The 18763-nt window shown below is 47.1% G+C and overlaps 2 protein-coding genes across 2 annotated transcripts; one reads left to right on the top strand and one right to left on the bottom strand.

The window, feature by feature from the left end:
• The first annotated feature begins 730 nt into the window (after positions 1-730).
• Positions 731-6589, top strand: tmem110l (transmembrane protein 110, like). The gene is made up of 8 exons (XM_068306884.1): positions 731-1147; positions 2613-2661; positions 2754-2849; positions 2927-3048; positions 3499-3611; positions 3828-3911; positions 4004-4135; positions 5208-6589. Exons 1-8 carry the CDS (start codon positions 958-960, stop codon positions 5319-5321), a joined length of 900 nt encoding a protein of 299 aa, XP_068162985.1. The 5' UTR covers positions 731-957; the 3' UTR covers positions 5322-6589.
• A 333-nt stretch (positions 6590-6922) lies between these two features.
• Positions 6923-18056, bottom strand: itih5 (inter-alpha-trypsin inhibitor heavy chain 5). The gene is made up of 14 exons (XM_068306560.1): positions 17766-18056; positions 17637-17681; positions 16955-17118; positions 16463-16564; positions 15656-15936; positions 15285-15454; positions 15087-15203; positions 13708-13879; positions 13299-13608; positions 10818-11482; positions 10289-10342; positions 9217-9333; positions 8760-9137; positions 6923-7404 (listed from the first exon to the last, which is right to left on the bottom strand). Exons 1-14 carry the CDS (start codon positions 17877-17879, stop codon positions 7145-7147), a joined length of 2949 nt encoding a protein of 982 aa, XP_068162661.1. The 5' UTR covers positions 17880-18056; the 3' UTR covers positions 6923-7144.
• Positions 18057-18763: the final 707 nt, after the last annotated feature.

Below are 18763 nucleotides of genomic sequence, written 5' to 3' on the forward strand. Positions count from 1 at the left end.
GACAGATCAGATTATTTATGAAAATACACAGTTCTTTAACTTTCACAGTAAAGGCATGAAGCTGCTGTCAGGACGCTGTTGGTGGTTTATCTATTATGTTAAATAATAGGTAAATAATCCGTTAAGGTCTGAACCGACAAATTATTTATAATTTGAGATTATCATAATTCAACCAAATTGTCCTGGAATTTAATTTATTTCCACTTTTGAAACGTGGAGACGGAAGATTGCGTGGATTAATTAATAGTGACCTCACACTGACACGGAGTCGCGCACAATGAGGGAATTCTGAGAGCCCCGCCATCAAGTTAAACAAACCAGGACCGGATGTTAGATTAGTGGCACTTCAAAATAAAATGTCAATGAGAAAACTTCAAAACAATTAAAATTTTTATTAAATTGACATTTAACAATTAACTTTTAAACGCAATGTCAATAGAAATGGACTCAAATGGAGCAGTGCCTTAAATCAATCAATCACACACACACTAACGTTTTTGAAGAGAAAACACAAAAACACAACTGAAAACTCACATTTATCCTGTGACACAGTGATATTAATGTAATTTGGCATCAATTGTGTCAAATTGGGTTAAAAATAAAGATCTGAATTTTTAATTCAACTTAATTTTTAGCTCGTTTATCCACAAGTACTTGAAAGGACCGGCTGATGTCTTTTATTTTGAAATATGTATACCGGAAGCTGTGCTCATGTTTTCCTGCAGTTTGACGGACGGGTTCCTGTTTTCCCGACACAAACATGGATGTGAATCAGATGATCGATCCGCTATAACCCGCTGAAGAAAACCCCTCATCGTGGAACCAATCGATTAATAAATCGATCTTTAAGTCCGTTTTATTTGTTTAATAAATTTATTTATTTTTAACCCTCGAACGTTGAACGGACGCCAAACACCACGGAGCGCTCCTTCTGCGTCGTGCGCCTCCCGTCTCGACATGGACCCGGGCGGACGCGGCGGGGTGTCCCCGGTGAGGAGGTTCGTGGACGGTTCGGTGTTCGACGTGTCGAACATGACCGACATCGACAAGGCGAGTCCCCACGGCTGCGATAACGGAGCCCTGACGGACCGGTTCGGCGTCCTGATCCAGGCGCTGCTGGCGGTGGTCGCCTTCAGCACGCTGATGCGTGAGTACCCGCGGCTCTGGTTCCGAACCCTTGTCCGGTTCTTAGTCTCCATCCGGCGAGGGGGGATTCCAAACCCGCACACGCGTGATTTTTAAAGGCTTCTAGGATCCACGTGGCGTTTTGTTGACGTTAGTTCCAGTTGAGCCTCTTTGGCTCAATACCAAACCCGCCTTAGAATTAAACCTAATTTGAATTATCGCGTTAGTTAAGAAGAAATCTCGCTATATTTTTCCTTAAAATGTTATATTTAGGTAAATTACGTTTGTCTCTTAAATTCGGCTTTGGTTTAAAGTTGTAAACATGTTCCATTATAGAAGAATTTCAGCTTTTTCTTCTAAACTTTTATCGTAGGACTTCTTCCACGCACGCAAAATATCGCGTTGTTTCCATTGTAGCATCATTTTAAAAAAATACATGTTTATGAAAGTGACAGATACTTTGTGAAATATCTACTCACCGAATATTTTAATAAAGCCCAATTTAACCATAAATAATCAAAGTATCCGGTTTCTCATTGGTTTGCATTCAAAAGTAAAGGAGGATCTTAAATTACTGACGTTTTTAAAGGAGTTTCTTGCTGGAGGAGAAGCAGATTTATTCAGGGGAATTTAATATTTACATTTCCTCTAACTCATCTCAGACCATCTTTGACTTCTAGTCACACGTTCCAACATGCAGTCGTCACTTTATTGGTATCTTTAAATTAAATCTGAGTCAGCGTCACAGTTTTCCAACTAAAAACAAGGCTCTCCTTTACATTCAGATGGAGAACAATGAGCACTGACTGCAGGACGACTTGTGATTCTCCAGCAGCTGACTTTAGGAGGAATGTGCATCGCAGCAGTTCTGTCACCTCAGGCTTCATTGCTGAAAGATTCCACTGAAGCATCTAATTATTATTTATCCAGATGTAATCTTAACGTCTTCATTAATGATCTGTCTGGATTCTGGATTTAATCCACAGTCAGATTCCACCAGGAAAGCAACTCGATTCTGGATCTAGACTGAATTCAGACAGAAAGCGGAAAGAAGATTTGAATTCTGAGTTGAAGCTTCATTTCCCAGTGTTTCTTGAATGCAGCATTTTTCTCCTGACCATATCTAATTAAATATGTTTTAACTTTATTATTATTCATCACAGAATTCTGCATTAAATATAATTACATGCATCCTGTGGTGCGTTCAATGGTCGTGTCCTTGTATATGTTCCACTTCCAGCGGTAGCGACTCGTTCTGATTGGCTCTCTCATCCTTCAGCGAGGCCTTCAGGGTGAATCGGATCAATGAGCTCTAACATCTACTCAGTTACTCATTAGTCTAGAAATCAATACCTCCTTAAATGTGTTTTTCATCCTGATGCTGACGCGTCGGTTAATCTTTGACGGCATGCCGAGTCACGCCCGGGGGGGTGTGGGGGGGGCTCAATCTGAAGTCCAAAAATAATCCCTGTTGATTGTGTTTCCAGTGAAGCGGTTCCGGGAGCCTGCAGGGATCCGGCGGCCTTGGAGGATCTGGTCAGCTTCACTTCCTACCTTCCTGTTCTGTGAATAAGATCCAGGATCTGCAGACGTCCAGACGTTCCTTCTGTCCTCCATGTCTCCTCCAGGTTCTTCGACACGTCCAAGCAGGCCATCGGCGCCCTCTTCATCCACTTCGCCAACGTCTTCCTGTCCACGCTCACCAAAGAGGACCCCTGCTCCCTGTGAGTCGCCGACGGAGCCCCAATCAGTGCCGTCTGATCATCCCCGCTCATGATTTCCCCTATTTTTGCCCCCACAGGTATCTGATGAACTTCCTGCTGGACGCCACGCTGGGGATGCTGGTCATCTGGGCGGCGGTGAAGCTGGTGTCCAGACTGGTGGAGCACAAACAGTGGACGCTGCTCATGTTTGGAGAGTACGGTGAGTGGAAAACATCTGCTGTCCCGAATCTGTCAGCAAAATAACGGGAGCTGCAGTCCCAGCATTTGACCACCAGAGGGCGACAGAGTCCAACTTCTCCAGCTGGAGCCTCGAACAGGAGTGGATTTATCTCCACATCCGTGACACTTCTTTTACCCACATTTACAGGAATATTTCACGATTGTGTTTTTCCACCTTTTTAGGAAGAAATTATGAATAAATATGCAAATGATAAATACTGAGGAGGTGGTGTCGAAATGGGCTGCAGGTGAGGAGGAGGAGGAGGGGATGGGCGGAGCCGGCAGGTGAAGGGATTTAATGATAAACCCTGTAAACCCGCCGGGTGCCGACAATAATAGTTGAAAAAAAAAATGACAGAGTGTTGTGTGACAACGGATTCCTGCTGGATTAACAAGAGTTCAAAGTTCACTCATGCCCCCCCCCCCCCAGGTCACCCCCCCCAGGCAGCGGCGTGGCTGGGCCAATGCGGCGTCTACCTGCTCATCATGGTGCTGGAGAAGGGCGTGGTCAGCCTGGTGCTGCTCATCCCCGGTTGGTCCAAAGTAAGGCCTGTGTTCTGCTGCATTCAGGGACCGTGGGAAAAAAATGTGATCTGGTGGATAGATTTAACCTCAGGAGGAAATGAGCATCAGGTGACCTCGGGGTGACCTGATTGGTCCGTGGTGACCTCATCAGAAGCTAACTATTATTTTTGTGATGGGGATGATTTGTTGTACGTTTCCGTAGCAACCGTTATCAAACTTTTTTTTTTTATCCAGTTGCAGGAGGTGTTGCTAAGCTACATCGCTAACCCCCAGCTGGAGCTAGCGCTGGTCATGCTCATCGTGCCCTTCATCGTGAACGTGAGTCCCCGCCCCCCTTCCCTCGTCGCTAGGCGACCGTCTCCGGCGGCGTTCCACCCGATCCCTGACCCCGCCTCTCTTTATCCTCGCAGTCCGTCATGTTCTGGGTGGTGGACAGCCTGACGATGAGGAAGTACAAAACGATGAAGAGCGTCGACGCCGATGACGGCGGCGCGGCGAAGACATCCGATTCGCCGAGCTGCTCCACCACCGACGAATCCCGGGTGAGGATGGTGATGAAGATGATAATGGTGCCGATGGCGAGCAGCTGCTTCCTGCTCGTCGCCGCCGCTCGTTAGACGTGTCATCACGACCTGGTAGGATCGGGAGGTCACATGACGACAGCACGGGAAGAATGACCGGCCGCTTTTAGCGGATCAGTGCTGAGTCGTGAGAACAGTCGAGTCGACCCGAAGGGTTTTTGATGAGTCGTGAGTGTGTGTGTGAAATCGGTCACAGTGTGTGTCGGCCGCACCTGTTGTGGAGTGTAGACACACACACACACACACACACACACACACACACACACACACACACACACACACACACACACACACACACACACACACACACACACACACACACACACACACACACACACACACACACACTAGAGTTGAAGTTCAAACTTCATGTTTTGGGTCAAGTTGAATTTTTTTCTGCCCCTTCCACTCAGGACAGATTGATCTGCTGTCCGATGGGATATCTGTCTATGTGGGGGGGTTTTGTGGTGGGGTGGGGTGTCGTTGGGGGGGGGGGGGGGTTCCATTGCAGGGCAGCGATAAATCAAGCCTTCATCCCAGGAATAAAAGTGACATTTAGGAGTCTTTTCCACGTGGTGATGTTATGGAAAGCCGAGGGGGGAGTTAAAGTGGGGGAGGTTGGCGGGGGGGGGGGGGGGGCACAGATGGAAGCATTGACTGAAGCATGAGGTCTTGGCGGGGGCGGAGGTTGGAGATGGAGTCACAATAGTGTTGTTGTTGTGACATCAGCGTTCAGAGGAGCCTGTTAACGGTGTGTGTGTGTTAGCGGTGTGTGTGTTAGCGGTGTGTGTGTTAGCGGTGTGTGTGTGTTAGCGGTGTGTGTGTTAGCGGTAGCCTTAGCATGACCCAACATGTGGGTCTTTATAGCGTCGTTTAGCTTCTGTTTCGACTCCTGCTGGAAAGAATCCTCCAAACTGGGAATAAACTGGAATATCTTCCCCTTTAGGTCAGGGATGCAGGATCACACGCTACGCAGACGACGCTGGACTTTTATTTAGCCTCTAGCTAACGGCTGTGCCCCCCCCCCCCCCAGGTCCTGCTGGCGGTGGAGACGGACGAAGCTTCAGAAGGGGAGGAGGAAGCGTCCGATCCGGGTCAGGTTCAGTACTCCGGAGGCCCGCTGAGACCCAGCTGGGTGTTGGCGTGAACCAGGTGACCCCCCCCCCCGCCACACCCCCACCCCACAAGACGCTCTGAACCAATCACGTTTCAGTCTTAATCAAAGGTCCAAATATCAGCTTTCAGTGCAGAAGCGTCTCAAACCTGTGAATGTTGAACACTGGCGCCTCAGCAACCCGCTGGCGTTAGCGTTAGCATTAGCGCCTCTCTGGGCGCGCGTGCTAATCAGATAGCATTTAGCCATCCTGAAGCTGTAAATGCTCTGTTTGATGCGAGGGAACATCAGAGGAAACCACGAGCGAGCGCATGTGGACAGATTAGTGAGCAGCGCCGCGCCCGCGGGGCAGAAAGCGCCGGGTGGTCGCCACAAAGACTGAAGGGGGAGGGGGGGATCTTTTGGGGAACGGCGTCACTCCAAAGAGACTCATTTATCACTGATCGTGTTGCAGAGGAGCCGGTGAGGAAAGGATCTTCTCCATCAAGAAGATCACTTCAAATCCAGCTCTGATGGTCGTTCCCCGGAGCGTTTCAGCTCGAAAGACAAACGTCTTTTAAAGACGGCGTTTACGACGGATCGGCCGCGTTCAAAGATTGTTTCTAGATGTAGATAAATAAACATTTTTGAGAAAAAGGTGCAAATTTTACAAAAGGACATGTTCCCGTGTGGAAAACCTTCAAGCTACGGCCTTTTTCTGATTAGCTTAGCTTCGATTAGCGCGGGGGCAAACAGCTAGCCTGCGATGTGACCCTTCTCAGGGTCGCTTTTTATCACGAGGGCTTTTTTTACTTTTCACCTCCTTCCCCTTTGAGTTAGCCGCTAACTCGTTTTATACAGGCAGCAATTTTGTGAAGCCACACCCCCAAAAACTTCTATATTTATGACTTTGCGGAAGTTTTTGCGGCAGATTTAATCAAATATTACATTTAAGAAAACTTTTGTAAAGGATGCAAAACTAAATCTTGTCCGTCCTCGACTGTAGGAAGCGAACGTACCCACGATGAACCCCTAAAATGACTCATTAAATGTTATTTTGCTAACGTTTTATTCTCTCTTCGCTAACGTTTTCCTAGCCTGACGATGCAGGAATTCGATCTGAACGTATTTGTACTTGGGGTCCGTCTGCGATCACTTTCTTTATGTATTCCTGTTTATTTGTATTTTTGTTGTTTATTTTTTTTAACAATATGATTTTTTACAAACAGAAAACGGCGCAGAGCGCTTTAACGTGTCGCCGCGGCGACGCTGCTCCACCGAATGTTTAATCTGTCCTGTGAATAAAGACGACTGACACACCAGCCGGTGTTCCGTGTTGAATTCCTGGCGGCGACGACGGACGAGCCGAATGGAACCCGGCCCGGAGCACACCTGTGTGGGCGGGGCTACGAGCCCTTTGCCCTCCAGGTGATGACAGGGAGCACGACGGGTTTTTGTGTGTGTGTGTGTGTGTTTGTGTGTGCGTCATGCGCCGCATCCAGTTATTGGCGCTGGACAAGGGGTTAGTTAGCCGTTGCCGTGGTAACCAGGTGTGATCTGTAGCGTTTAACGCATATCTGCTGTTTGACGAAACCACAGTTTGTGCGGAATCCAAAGGTTTTATGTGTTGGCGTCTCAGGAAATGAGATCAAATCATGGATTTAACTTTTATTTACATTTACAAAATCACTGCAACAAAATAATGATCACAATATCATAAAAAACAATTAATTTTCACTGGAAATGGTACAAAAATATACTCAGGAGAGCCAGTAGGTAGAGCGAACGGAACTGAAATGCGCAGGCGTGTGGATTTAAATCTGTTGGGATTTAATAAGGTTAGAGATTAAATTAAGTCAGTGAATGCTAAAGCTAGCTCAGACGCTATTGGTCCCGTGCGGCCAGGTTCCTGTGTCGAACATGTGCGACATCAAATAGTCCTCGTACCGGCCGTCGATCAGCTTTGCGGCGTTGTTGCGGGCGAACCAGCAGTCCACGCTCTGGGCGCCGCCGAAGATCCGCCTGCTCTTCTGTACCACCGGCACCGTCCGGTCCTTCACCTTCAGCACCGACGACGGCTTCCTGTCTGCAGGAGCGGGAAGCTGGGCCACGCCCACTTCCTCATACAGGAACTGACCTGGAGAAGAGTTAGTCCAGAGTTATTTTAGGCCCATTCCGTCAAGGCCTGATATTAAGGTCGTGTACTTAACTCCAAAACCAGGTGGCAAACATGCTAAAGCCTCATGCTAGCCAGTAAGCTAAAAGCGTTAGCTTGTGAGAGCATGTGCTTTTGGTTAGCGCACATGCCTGAGCTCCTCAGATTGACAGGAGCTAACGCTTTTAGCTTCAAGGCTACACTTAAGATTTCAGTTCAACAGGTTTGCAGGTGAAGTTTTTACCATTGGGATCTTGGGGCACCAACCTAAATGTTTGCTTCACGTCTGTTCAAGAGTACGGTGACAGTGAAGGTCCAAAAAGGTTTCAACACTGAGGTGAGTAAAAATGATTCAGTTTCATTTTCGGGTCAAGTTTGTCCTCAAGGAGTCAAAATTGAGACAATTTATAATCATAAAAATTAGCCGATTGTGAATTTTTGGTTTATGGTTCCGTCGTGTTTAAGGGAATGTGTCAAGACTGGACTTTGGAATTATTTAAATTTCATACCATATAGAACATTTAATGAAATAAAAAACGTTTTTCAAGCTCAGGCACCATTTTCTGAAAGCAAATTACAGGTGTTTCCAAAGATCAGAGTTTCTCTGTCTTTTTTTGTTTTTTTGGGGGGGTGTAATGTGATGGGGTGGAAAATCTAAAGCAATATGGCAGAAATTCTGGGTGTGCTAAAAGCTAACACTACAGTTAGCATGAAACTACATGAAAACATGATTTATACAAATATGATTTGAAAATTTTATTTAAAAATTGTTTCTGGTGTGACGGGGTGGAGATGTTCAGCTTAACGGAGGTTTTAAAAGGAAATTTACCAAAAATGTAAAAAAAATTTTTACAACATTTCCTGTTGTGTCACTTACAGGAAGTGTGTTGCGTTTTGGCACAAATTACATTCGACTGGTAATTTGAGATTGGTAGACACACATAAATCATGATTATAGCTAAAAAATAGGTCATTTTAATGTAATGAACACATTTCCTGTTAAGAGGAAAGTATTTTTAACCATTAGAACAACAAATACGTGAAATGTATTTGATATTTTTAAAAGTTTTTCATGGTTTGAATGACAAAAATATTCAGAGTAGATTGGAGAAAAAGTAACTCAAAAAGTTTAAAATTTGCAAATTGTATATTATTTAATTGTTTTTTCCTCATGCTAAAGAGTAAACTTGAATCAACGGTTTCAGACTCTGAAAATGTCACTGATACAGTTTTGATGGGACGACTCATAATTAATGAACTTCCTGTTTGATCCTGATAGCTGATACAGGCTAGCGACTTGCTGACTCATCACACGGTTAAGCCCTATTAGCACCTACCAAGCAGGCCGTGGGTGTTGTGCGACAGCCCCTTGCTGTGTCCGATGTAGAACCCCAGGTGGTCTCGTTGGTAGGGGGCCGGATTCTTGTAGTGATGCAGCAGAACCACAAAGCTGATGTTACCCCCCACCGTCACTGTCACGTTGGCCTTCGCCACGATGGACACGGCCAGAGCGCCACTGTCCACCGCCGCCGTGGCATGACAGGGCAGCACCAACCTGTCCCTCCCGTCCAGGATGACCTTCTTAGGCGTCACCTCGATGTAGGCGCGTTTGGGGTGGTCCACCACGATGGTGATGGTGCTGAAGTAGGTGCGCTGCTGCTTGTGGCTACCCGGTGGAGCGGGGGCACCGATGAGCTTACCATTCACCGTCACACCTGAACACAGCAACACAAAAGTCGATCTTGATGTGAAACAGGAGGTTGAGCGTTTTGCTAAAGGCTTGGTCAGTCTTACCGGAGTGTTTGTGGTCGGAGACCAGACGCAGGATGTGTCCAGGCTCCCCGTTGATGTTGAAGCACACGGTCAGTTTACTGAGCGGGAACTCCACCACGAAGTGGGGGTCGCCATCAGCTAAGGGGAGTGGACGGACAAACCATGAAGGTGAACAGAACCAGGAAATTGCACGATGACCCAGTTTACCAAACCAATCGTGTAGTCCGGTGGAAACAAGGAAACTAACCATGACGGGGCTGTACATCTCTGCCATACCGCTACTCTGTGTTGTTTTTGCAAAAATATTGAAAACATGGTAATCCAAAAGAACTTGAACAAGACCAAGTGGGGTCTTTCCTGACCCATCCCCCCACAACGAAGGCAACTAACAAACACGGTCCTTTCCACAAGAACAAGAAATATTTAGATGTCATACAACACTTGTAGTTTGTTTAGCGTTTGGGTGGGTGGTGTCTAGCTGGCTGGCTAACATCCAGCTATCCTCTTGCTTGTACAACACAAACCAGTTGGGAAACCTCAACCCCGTAAAGCCCCTACCCAACCTTAAAGAAAGTTAATGCCTGATTTGTTGCCCTCTTTGATTTCTGTAATTCTTAGATGGCTCATATCTTCAGCTCTTTACTCTCTTCAGCCTTGTGAGAACCGGCTTAGATGAAGAGAAGAGTGACGAGATCATAGGGCAACCGGTAATGACAGGGTCATTAGCCCTCGCTAACTGCCTCTGATGGGGTCCCTCTCTTTACTGTAACACAAGCGCAAACATCCACTTCTCGTCTGCTAACGCCGTCCCATCCACCCGCCGTCTAGCCCGTAAGCCAAACACGCACTTGCATGTTTAAAGTGCCACGTAGCGCCGCTGTTGGTATTTCAATTAGATGCTGTGCACTCCGTCTGACAAACGCCCAAATTATAGGACGCCCACACGGAGAGAGAGAGAGAGAGAGAGTCTACTGTACGCTTCCTGTCTTCCTCTCTTTCAAGTCGCTTCATCTTTGGCCAATGAGGCTTCGTAACAGATCTTTTTTTTTTGGGAAGGGGGGGGTACGACGGTTTACGAGACAATGAGGATCACCTGATGTTTTGGAGATGGTGACGGACTTCTTGGCCGGTCTCCTCTCAACTTTACCTAGAATGGAAAGAATATTTATTTGCTGCAGGGAGTCAGAGGCCGACCATTGTTTAATACTTCCTCTCAAAATATTCCACATGAGGAATATTATTAATCGTTGCTGGGTCCTTTGTTAGTGTTGAGAAGAGAAAAGACGTTGTCTGGATGTTTTGTCTGTTTTTAAGAAGTTGTATGAATATTATTTGTCAGCTTTTTGCTAAAACTAAATATGAACAGTTTGAACAGTTTAATCCACTGTTCAGTTTTCCTGACAACTGTAGTCTCTAAACGATTCAAACCTGATTCAAAAACAGACTCCAACTTCTGGTTCTTGAGGAATCTTAAGTCCTCTGGTTTGAACCATTTTTAGACTGCAGTAGTCAGGAAAAGAATTCTACGTTTAGTGTAGGGACAAAACATGAAATCTGGACCGACTTTCCAGAACTAGAACCAGTATTTGATGCTGAAAGGAGTTGTGAAGACACAACCTCACCAATCACGTTGCTCGGAGATGACGTCTGATCGCCGTCTGACAGTCCATCGTCTGCCTCAGCCGGAAGGTTGTTGCCCGTTGAGACCGCCTCATCGGCTGCCGGGCTGCTGGTGGTTGCGGACGCCACGCTGCCATCGTCCAGGACTTCAGGCGTCTCCACCACCAGGTCGGTGAGGGGAGTGAGGAAGTTGTAAGTCAGAGACAGGTTGGTGGTCTGCTGGGTGTGGTCTTCCCTTTCCTTGCTGGTTTGACTGCGCAGCCGCGACCTTAACCCCTCCTTGACGCTCAAAAAGCCCCAGACACGTTCCACGAAATCTTCGGCGATTGAACCCAACGCGGAACCCAATCCTTGAGCGATTCCTATCTCTAGAGCCTTGGTTCCAGCTGTGATGGCCGCGACGGCTGCTTTCACGTGTTTTTCAGTCTCTATCTGCCGTTGTCGCAGCGGAACGTCAGTCTCCAAGATGATGCTCTTGTCGTTGTTGCTGGCCGTAACTTGGACGTGGAGCGATTCGGCGCTTTCGTTGGTCAGCTTCCCGGCGATGACGATCTCAGAGCCGTTGAAGTAGTTGGTGAACAGATGCTGAGTGACGTATTCCACCGAGTTGCTGGTGTAGTTGATCCGTATGTCAGAGAGGAGAGGAGTTCCGATCTCATCGTAGAACCTTGACAGGAATGAGGACACATCAAGGAATGACCGAGAGGCTGCGTACTCGAGAGGCTTTTCCTATTTTACAACTTTAAAGAAATAAGAAAAAAAGTTTCTGAGATAAAAGTTCAAAGTTTTTTTTTTCTGGTACCACTTTTTTGGGAATTTGTCCAGTAATTTCTTAATTCTGGAAAATTGATCAGGCAAATGTTTGAAGATTCTCATTCACTACTTTGCAGAATACTTGACTTGAGTGTTGCTTGACAACTTCAAATTGATCAATGGTGTTTTGGCTCATGGTTCATGCTAATTTTGCTAATTGACAGTTTCCAACATGACTCTTGTGTTTTGTATCGGCTGTATAATAAGATTAGACCCTAAACTTCTATCAAAACAAGCTTCCTGGACTTTATTTTTTGTCTGGTCGGACAGCAACACCAACCAACATCGTCTCAATCATCTGTTACCAAGTTCCAAAAAACGTTGTTGCTCACAAACCTGACATCTGCCCGTTCTTCTTAGTTCCCCACAAACCTGCGACACACCCGGCGCCTTTGCTCGAGGGCATCGCTTGTTTTCAAGGCAGGAAAACAAGGATGTTATTGCGGATTTCATCAGATGTCTTGTTGGTTCAAACGAGGCGCCTTCCGGCTGTACGCTTGCTTGTCTAACCTCTCGAAGCTGCTGCCACCCCACTTCAAAGTTTGTGCACACATTCATAAAGCAACGCATGCAAGGCAAAGACGTTTGTGTGCACAGGTTCGCCATCCCGGCCTGGTTGTCACGCTGCGGTAAACCTCGTCACCCCTGAACCGCCGTGTTTGCTCAAACAGGACGAAGGCTATTATCTGAGGAGTCTATCTGTTAACCCCGCGTACATACCCCGATGCAGGTTTCACAACGCACACGCACATTCCTGCCCGACTGAACAAACACCTTGTGTGTCCAAGTCGGGGATGGAGCGAGGCGAGGGTTGTGGGTTAAGGATAGAAAAAGCCGGTAGAGAAAGAGGATGGCTGTCACATGTCGGAGCTGATTAAAGAGCTCTGTTGTCAGCACCGTCACATTTGCAGTCGTTCCCTCCGAGCTTGATGAGAGATGGAGCGACATGTTGGGGGAGGGTGGAGGAGGAGGGATTAAGGAGAGCTAATTGCTTCGTAAGAGGTGGATTACATGCGGGGGTAAATTTGGCTGGAAATTTTTGGTTGTACGATGGAAAAGATGTCCGTCGAATGGTATAGAAAGACTACAGTAGGCCCTCGTTACTTGCGGTTAATACATTCCAGGAACCACACGCGAATTACAAATTCCGCAATATAACGACAAACTGTCTTATTACTTAGGGTAATTTAAACGTTTATGACCCCTCCCCATACTGATATTAAACCACCTATCTTTATTACCTTTTCCAAAACTGTGTTAGACTGTTTAAATCACTTTTGTGTCTCACGGAAGTCCGAGACTCACAGGACATAGTGCACTTCCGGATGCCGTCAGCCAATAGAATGCGTGTACAGTATCACGTGACTGCCAACCAAAAATCTGCAATGAGGTGAAGTCGCGAGTGTTGATGCGCGAGGGCGCACTATATTTCCACCGGAACAACTTTTAAGTCTCCGTCAAGGAGATCATGTGTTCTTGTTTCATTCATTGTAGACTACTTTTTCTGATTTCAGGCCAGGTTTAACTAATCTAATCTCAATTTTAGGGGATTGTCAAACCAGCTGTAAACTGGATGTTGGTTTGGCTTCCTTTAAAAACTGAATTATGAAGTTAATCCACCATATAGTTGTTCTGACGATGGACTGATAGAGATACGGAGATACCCTCACCCTTTGAGCATGGCGCTGGCGTCGGCCTCCTCGTTGATCCGCCTCATCATACCGCAGTTCTCCAGAGCCATGCGGTCCAGTAGCCGGTAATCCACATCGTTTCCGATTCCGATGGTGAAGATGCAGAACTTTTCCCGCACCGCTGAACGAGTGTTTCCCAGGATGGACGTGGGCTGGATCTCTCCCACCGTTGGGCGTCCGTCGGTCAGGAAAATGATGAGGGAGACGCTGTTGGGAATGGCGTCTGGGCCAGACAGGTGATTGCGAAGTAGCGTGGAGCCGGTTTGGATGGCGTCATCAATATTTGTCCCTAAAAGTGAAGAAATGAAATAGTCTTGGAGACCATCTTTGCTAATGATAACCCCAAGGACTGAATGATGTTTATTTCTGATTCTACATAACGCCTCACCTCCACTCGTTGGCAGCATGTAAATGAACTTCTTGGCGTCTCGGACGCTCAGCGGCGTAACCGGCACGAGACGATTGGGCTGCCAGACTTTGATCCTGTTGGAAAAGCTGACGAAGTTGAAGCGATCGCTGGGTCGCAAGTCTCTCAGGATGGTGAACAGAGCGTCTTTGGTCTGAGGGAAGGAAGAAAGTCGTTCTTACAACAAACTGATGGCGAGGATCTCTCCGTTTCATATCTGATGTAAATAATATCGTTGTTGACTGTTTACGGCGGGGCGACAATGAAACCCTCTATTGTGGAGCCACATCAAAACACACTTGTTCTGTCCCACTGGGGGCTGGCAATGGGTGGGGGTGGGGGTAGATCAAGGGGTCGAGGGTGCCGTTGAGGAGAAAGTTCCATTACCCCATCGACACTGACCTTCCTTGTGCTTTATGTTTCCACTTCTGGTTCTCACTGAAAATCTGTTTTTCGCTTTCTGTCCTCTGGTTCTGAGCTTTTCACACATGGCAGCTGCAGAGGTCGTCTCCCTGTCCCGCCTCGGGGGGGGGGATTATCGGGCTTTTGCAGATGGAGGAAAAGGTCTGATACTGATATTCCAGTGTGGGAGTGAGGAAGTGCGGCATGGATTTATCTGATCCAATGCAGTCATTGAGATCCAGCTTAAAATCAGGTTGGGAAGTCAATCTTGTGGTATTGTAAGGCGAGAGTGAGAGTCTGGTGCTTCAATTAACTGCTGTTAGGTGAAAATACAATATCTTATAGGCCCTCGGTCCAAAAAGTGTCCCTTACATCGGCCCAGGTGTCCCCTATAGATGGGAAGGGTAGGAAACGGCTAACTGGGAACAGACCGGCAGGAAATTCAAAAGTTGTGCGATAAGGTTTTAAAATATTTCCATTATTCTGATTGGTTTGATTCCATTTCAGTCCATTTTAAGCATTAATGAAAAATAAATTAATTATTTCTAAAACTATACCTGTTCAAAGACACTTTTCTATAAGAATATATGTTATCTTGATCTATGTCATCGTGCAAAATAAATAGAAACTGGTTCAGGATTTTGCGTAATTGGAGCAAATGTTGAAAATACCTCAACTTGCTGGGATTAAAATATCATGAATTTATCCCTTCTTCTAGATTCACCCCAAAATGTCTTTCTTGGGGTCTTTTGTGGCTCGACGGCTTGTCTTTCTTCAAGTTTCATGGGAATCTGTTTGGTAGATTTTTGGTAATCCCGAAAACAAACAAATCTCAAGCAGCCAATGGAGTTGTCTGACGACATAGACTTCTTGGTTTCTGCATTTGGCGTCATCAGCTGGATTTGAAGGTAATGAAACATTTATTCCCACATAGACGCCTGCAGATGGTGTAGCTTTACCTGTCTGATCTTGGTCCCCAGCATGGAGGCGCTGGTGTCGATAACAAACACCACATTCTTGGGGACGACAGGCAAATCTTTGGGGGCGAAGTAGTGGACAAAATGTCCATTTAAGACCTACGAAAGGAAAAAGAATTCAAGTGAGGAGTTGGTGCTGGAGCGGGGAGGGCGGCGTCAACGGGATGTTCTCATCTTCACCTGAATGTCTCCGATCCCCATCTCTCGCTCCACGTCATAGCGGATCACAAAGTCTCCCAGGAGGCCGCTGGTGGAGATCCTGGCCTGCTGGACGATGTTGGGGCTGAAGGTGATTTTGCAGACGTTCTTCTCTTTGTTGATCACCGTGTTGGCGGGAGGCTCCTGCTTGGCTGGAGCACACAAACAGGAAGTGTGTTTTATTTGGCTGAAGAACAAAACCCTGACCCCAAACTTTCCTACATTCTGATGTAAAAATTCTATGCTTTGACTATTTGACTTTCCTACGCTCTGTGAATGTTGCACGAAATAAACGCCCACTATGTTATATCTTGTACAGATGTAAAGCAGATAACAAAGGTGGATCTGTACACCTGGTGTCCGTGGTGCGTTCGGGCCGATTGCCGTGTTGGACGTCCCAACGCTCCGGCCGTGGCGAAGCGGCAGCACCTGCAGGTCGGTGATGGCCGTGTGGTCGATGATGGTGACGTCCAGACTCAGGCGGCTGACCAGCTGCATCGGACGCAGGCTGGTCACGTGTTCGTAACGCCCCAGCCGCCGCTGCAGGAGCTCCTCGTAGGTGAGCAGGAAGTACGCCCGGTTCCGACCAGGGATTCTGGCCACGATCCGGAACACCTCCAGGTCGGGTTGAGGACTGAAGGGACAGGAGAGGTGGGGGGAGGTCACTGTAACGCTGCCTGATCAATAGATGGGACCTGGACTGGTGACACGACTGTGGGCTATCTCTGCAAGAATCTCTATTTCGTTCCTCATAAACTTGAACGGTGTGACTACATCAGTAATCCTCCTCCTGATGGACCGGCACCGCCTCCTGATGATGTCATCCTGAGGGATGGAGGCGTCGCCTCAATCTGATCACATCTTCCGATCCTTCCCTCCTTGCGTGACAATAGAGCCTCTGAAATCTCCCCTTGGTGAAATGTCACTTTGCTCACGACAGATGCCAGCGTGATGTCACTCCTTCCACAAGACTACCCTCGTCTCCGTGGCGACGATCCGACTCCCAACGCGGCGTCAACTCCCGGTTTAAAGTTTCAGCGAGGATGTTTCCGATCTCTGTTTGCTAAATAGCTACATTAGAGGGAACGGGCGCTAGCGTGTAATTAGGAGGAGACGTGGACACACACACACACACACACACACACACACACTTCCCTTACCTTCCTTCACCTGACTCTTTGTTCTTGGTTTTGCCGTTCTCCTGCTTCACCCTCTTTCCCTTTGGCCTGACCTCGCTCTGGTAGACACGCCCTCCGACGATCCTGGTTGACGGGGGTCAAAGGTCGAGGATTATCGACTTTTGTCACGTTTCAAACCGGGTTGACACAGAACAAAACACACAAGTTTACGGGCAGAATCCTGCCGTTGGCGCTCCTGTGTGAATGGAACGGGTCAGTGTTTGTTTTTACAGCAAGTTTTCATCCTCTCTACTCACAACTGTCGCCATAGAAACGAGGACCATCATTAAACAGCTTGTAAATCCAAACTCTGACCCGTTTTATTGGGACAAATTGGAGCGGGTGTGGATTGATGGGGGTCAGAGGTCAACCGGGTTTATAGGAGCTGGAATTCTACCTGATGCTCACCAGATTCAGAATATTTTAATATGACTTGAAAGATGTGAACGTCACGTGACTTGCCCCGCCCCTTACATGGTGAAGTTGGAGACGTAGGCGTCAGCGGGGATCTGAAACCGGAAGACGCCGTCGGCGGCGGCGGACCGCCGGTTGAGCATGGCGCAGTAGACCGCCGTGAAGGCGTAGCGGGAGATGATGGTGGTCTTGATGGACAGCTCCTGGATGTGGGGCTTCGTCTCCTGCAACACACACGTAAACGCATCATTAGCGCTGGACCGGCGCCGAGACGGGCACCTGCTTTTACGCACCGCTGTGGGAGCGCGTTACGCACCCGCGCCGTGCGCGTTCCGGTTCTTCAGTGAGAGCGTAAACTGCACCGAGGTCCCGAAAAGCGCAGCAGATGATTCCCACGAGTTTGTGCATTACAGATTATCCGCACATCTGCGCGCTTTGGCGGGACCAGAGCGCGTCACGCCCTGAGCGCGCAAGTTTAGGATGACGGAATGGGATTATAAATGAAGTCGGTCATGCAATGTAGGAAACTTACATGAGATCAGATGTTAACGTCATGTCAAGCAGGTGAAGTCATTGTAAACACATTAAATCTGACGGATTAGAGAATATTTTATCCGATACGCGAAATTATCCACTTAAATGAAGCCAAATTTGATTTGACAGATAATTAAGGATTTATTTCGGGCGTCTTTCCGTTAGATTATGAATCAATTTTAATATTGTGTCGTAAATTTGGCTTTACCTTGGCTAGAATATTTTTCACCTGCCGTGGGACCCTCCGTGGCGCCTGTGTGGACAAAAACACGAGTCAGAAAAGCCGATGAGGAAATCCAGACGCACCAGAATCTCACTTGGATTTGTGTCTTCTTACAATGCCCAAATCCAAGTCTAACAAATCCGAATCGATGTCCTCTCCAAACTGGGATTCCTCCACTTGTCCCAGTCCGTGGAGGCTGAAACTCGCCAGTAAAACCAGCAGCAGCATCTCGGAATTCTGCGTGGAAAACTTAGGAGGATGAAGGAGACATGGTTTCCTGCGCGCTGCGTCTGGATGAGACTGACGGGGAGGACGGAGGAGTGGCGGGGTGTCCTCAAGAAAAATACCCCCACCCACCGGAGGGGAGAGGTCCCCAGTCGCAAGTGGCTGCTGATGCCTTCAGGGAGTGTCGGATATTTTCAGTAATTATGAGAGAAATCCCGCGTTTTGGATGTGAATCGTATTTTTACGGTTCTGTCTTCACACAGGAGTCTAAAGAACTTCTTCCACCGCTTTGCAAAGAGTAAGATTCAGGATTTAGAAAGTCACTGCCTGCATTTTCTCTTACAAATGTCCCAAAATATTCCAGGAAAGTTTTGGAATAATGAAAGTTCTGTTCAGAGTGGTGAAACAACTCCATCATTTCTACTTGGATGTTCTCTCCCAACAAGTCTGACTTGTTTGTTAAAGTGTTCGCCTCTTGATGACCATGTGCCCTGACCCGGTCCAATCCAAGCTGATGGTGACCTTCCACCCAAAGCCAGCTGGGATCTGGATGGATGGATGGATGGATGGATGGAGACAGGAAGTTCAGCGTGAACATGTTCAGATGTCAGAGGCAGAGCATCAACCAACCAACCAACACCAATGAAAACACAGTGTTTGGTGGGTAACTAAACACGTAGAAATTATTAAAAGCCGTAAATACAAAACTTTAAAGGTATTTAAATGGATAAATGTTTGCAAAAATTATGCGCAAATAAATTAGAAATTGATTAATGGAGTTAAACTGAAGTAGATCTGATGTGGGATCAGAATGATTAAAACAGTTCGGTTCTGATTATAATTCCCAGTCATCGTTCATGTTTCATGTTTCAGACATAAAACCACCT

This window comes from Antennarius striatus, chromosome 22, assembly GCF_040054535.1.
Source record: "Antennarius striatus isolate MH-2024 chromosome 22, ASM4005453v1, whole genome shotgun sequence".
Lineage (NCBI taxonomy): Eukaryota > Metazoa > Chordata > Actinopteri > Lophiiformes > Antennariidae > Antennarius > Antennarius striatus.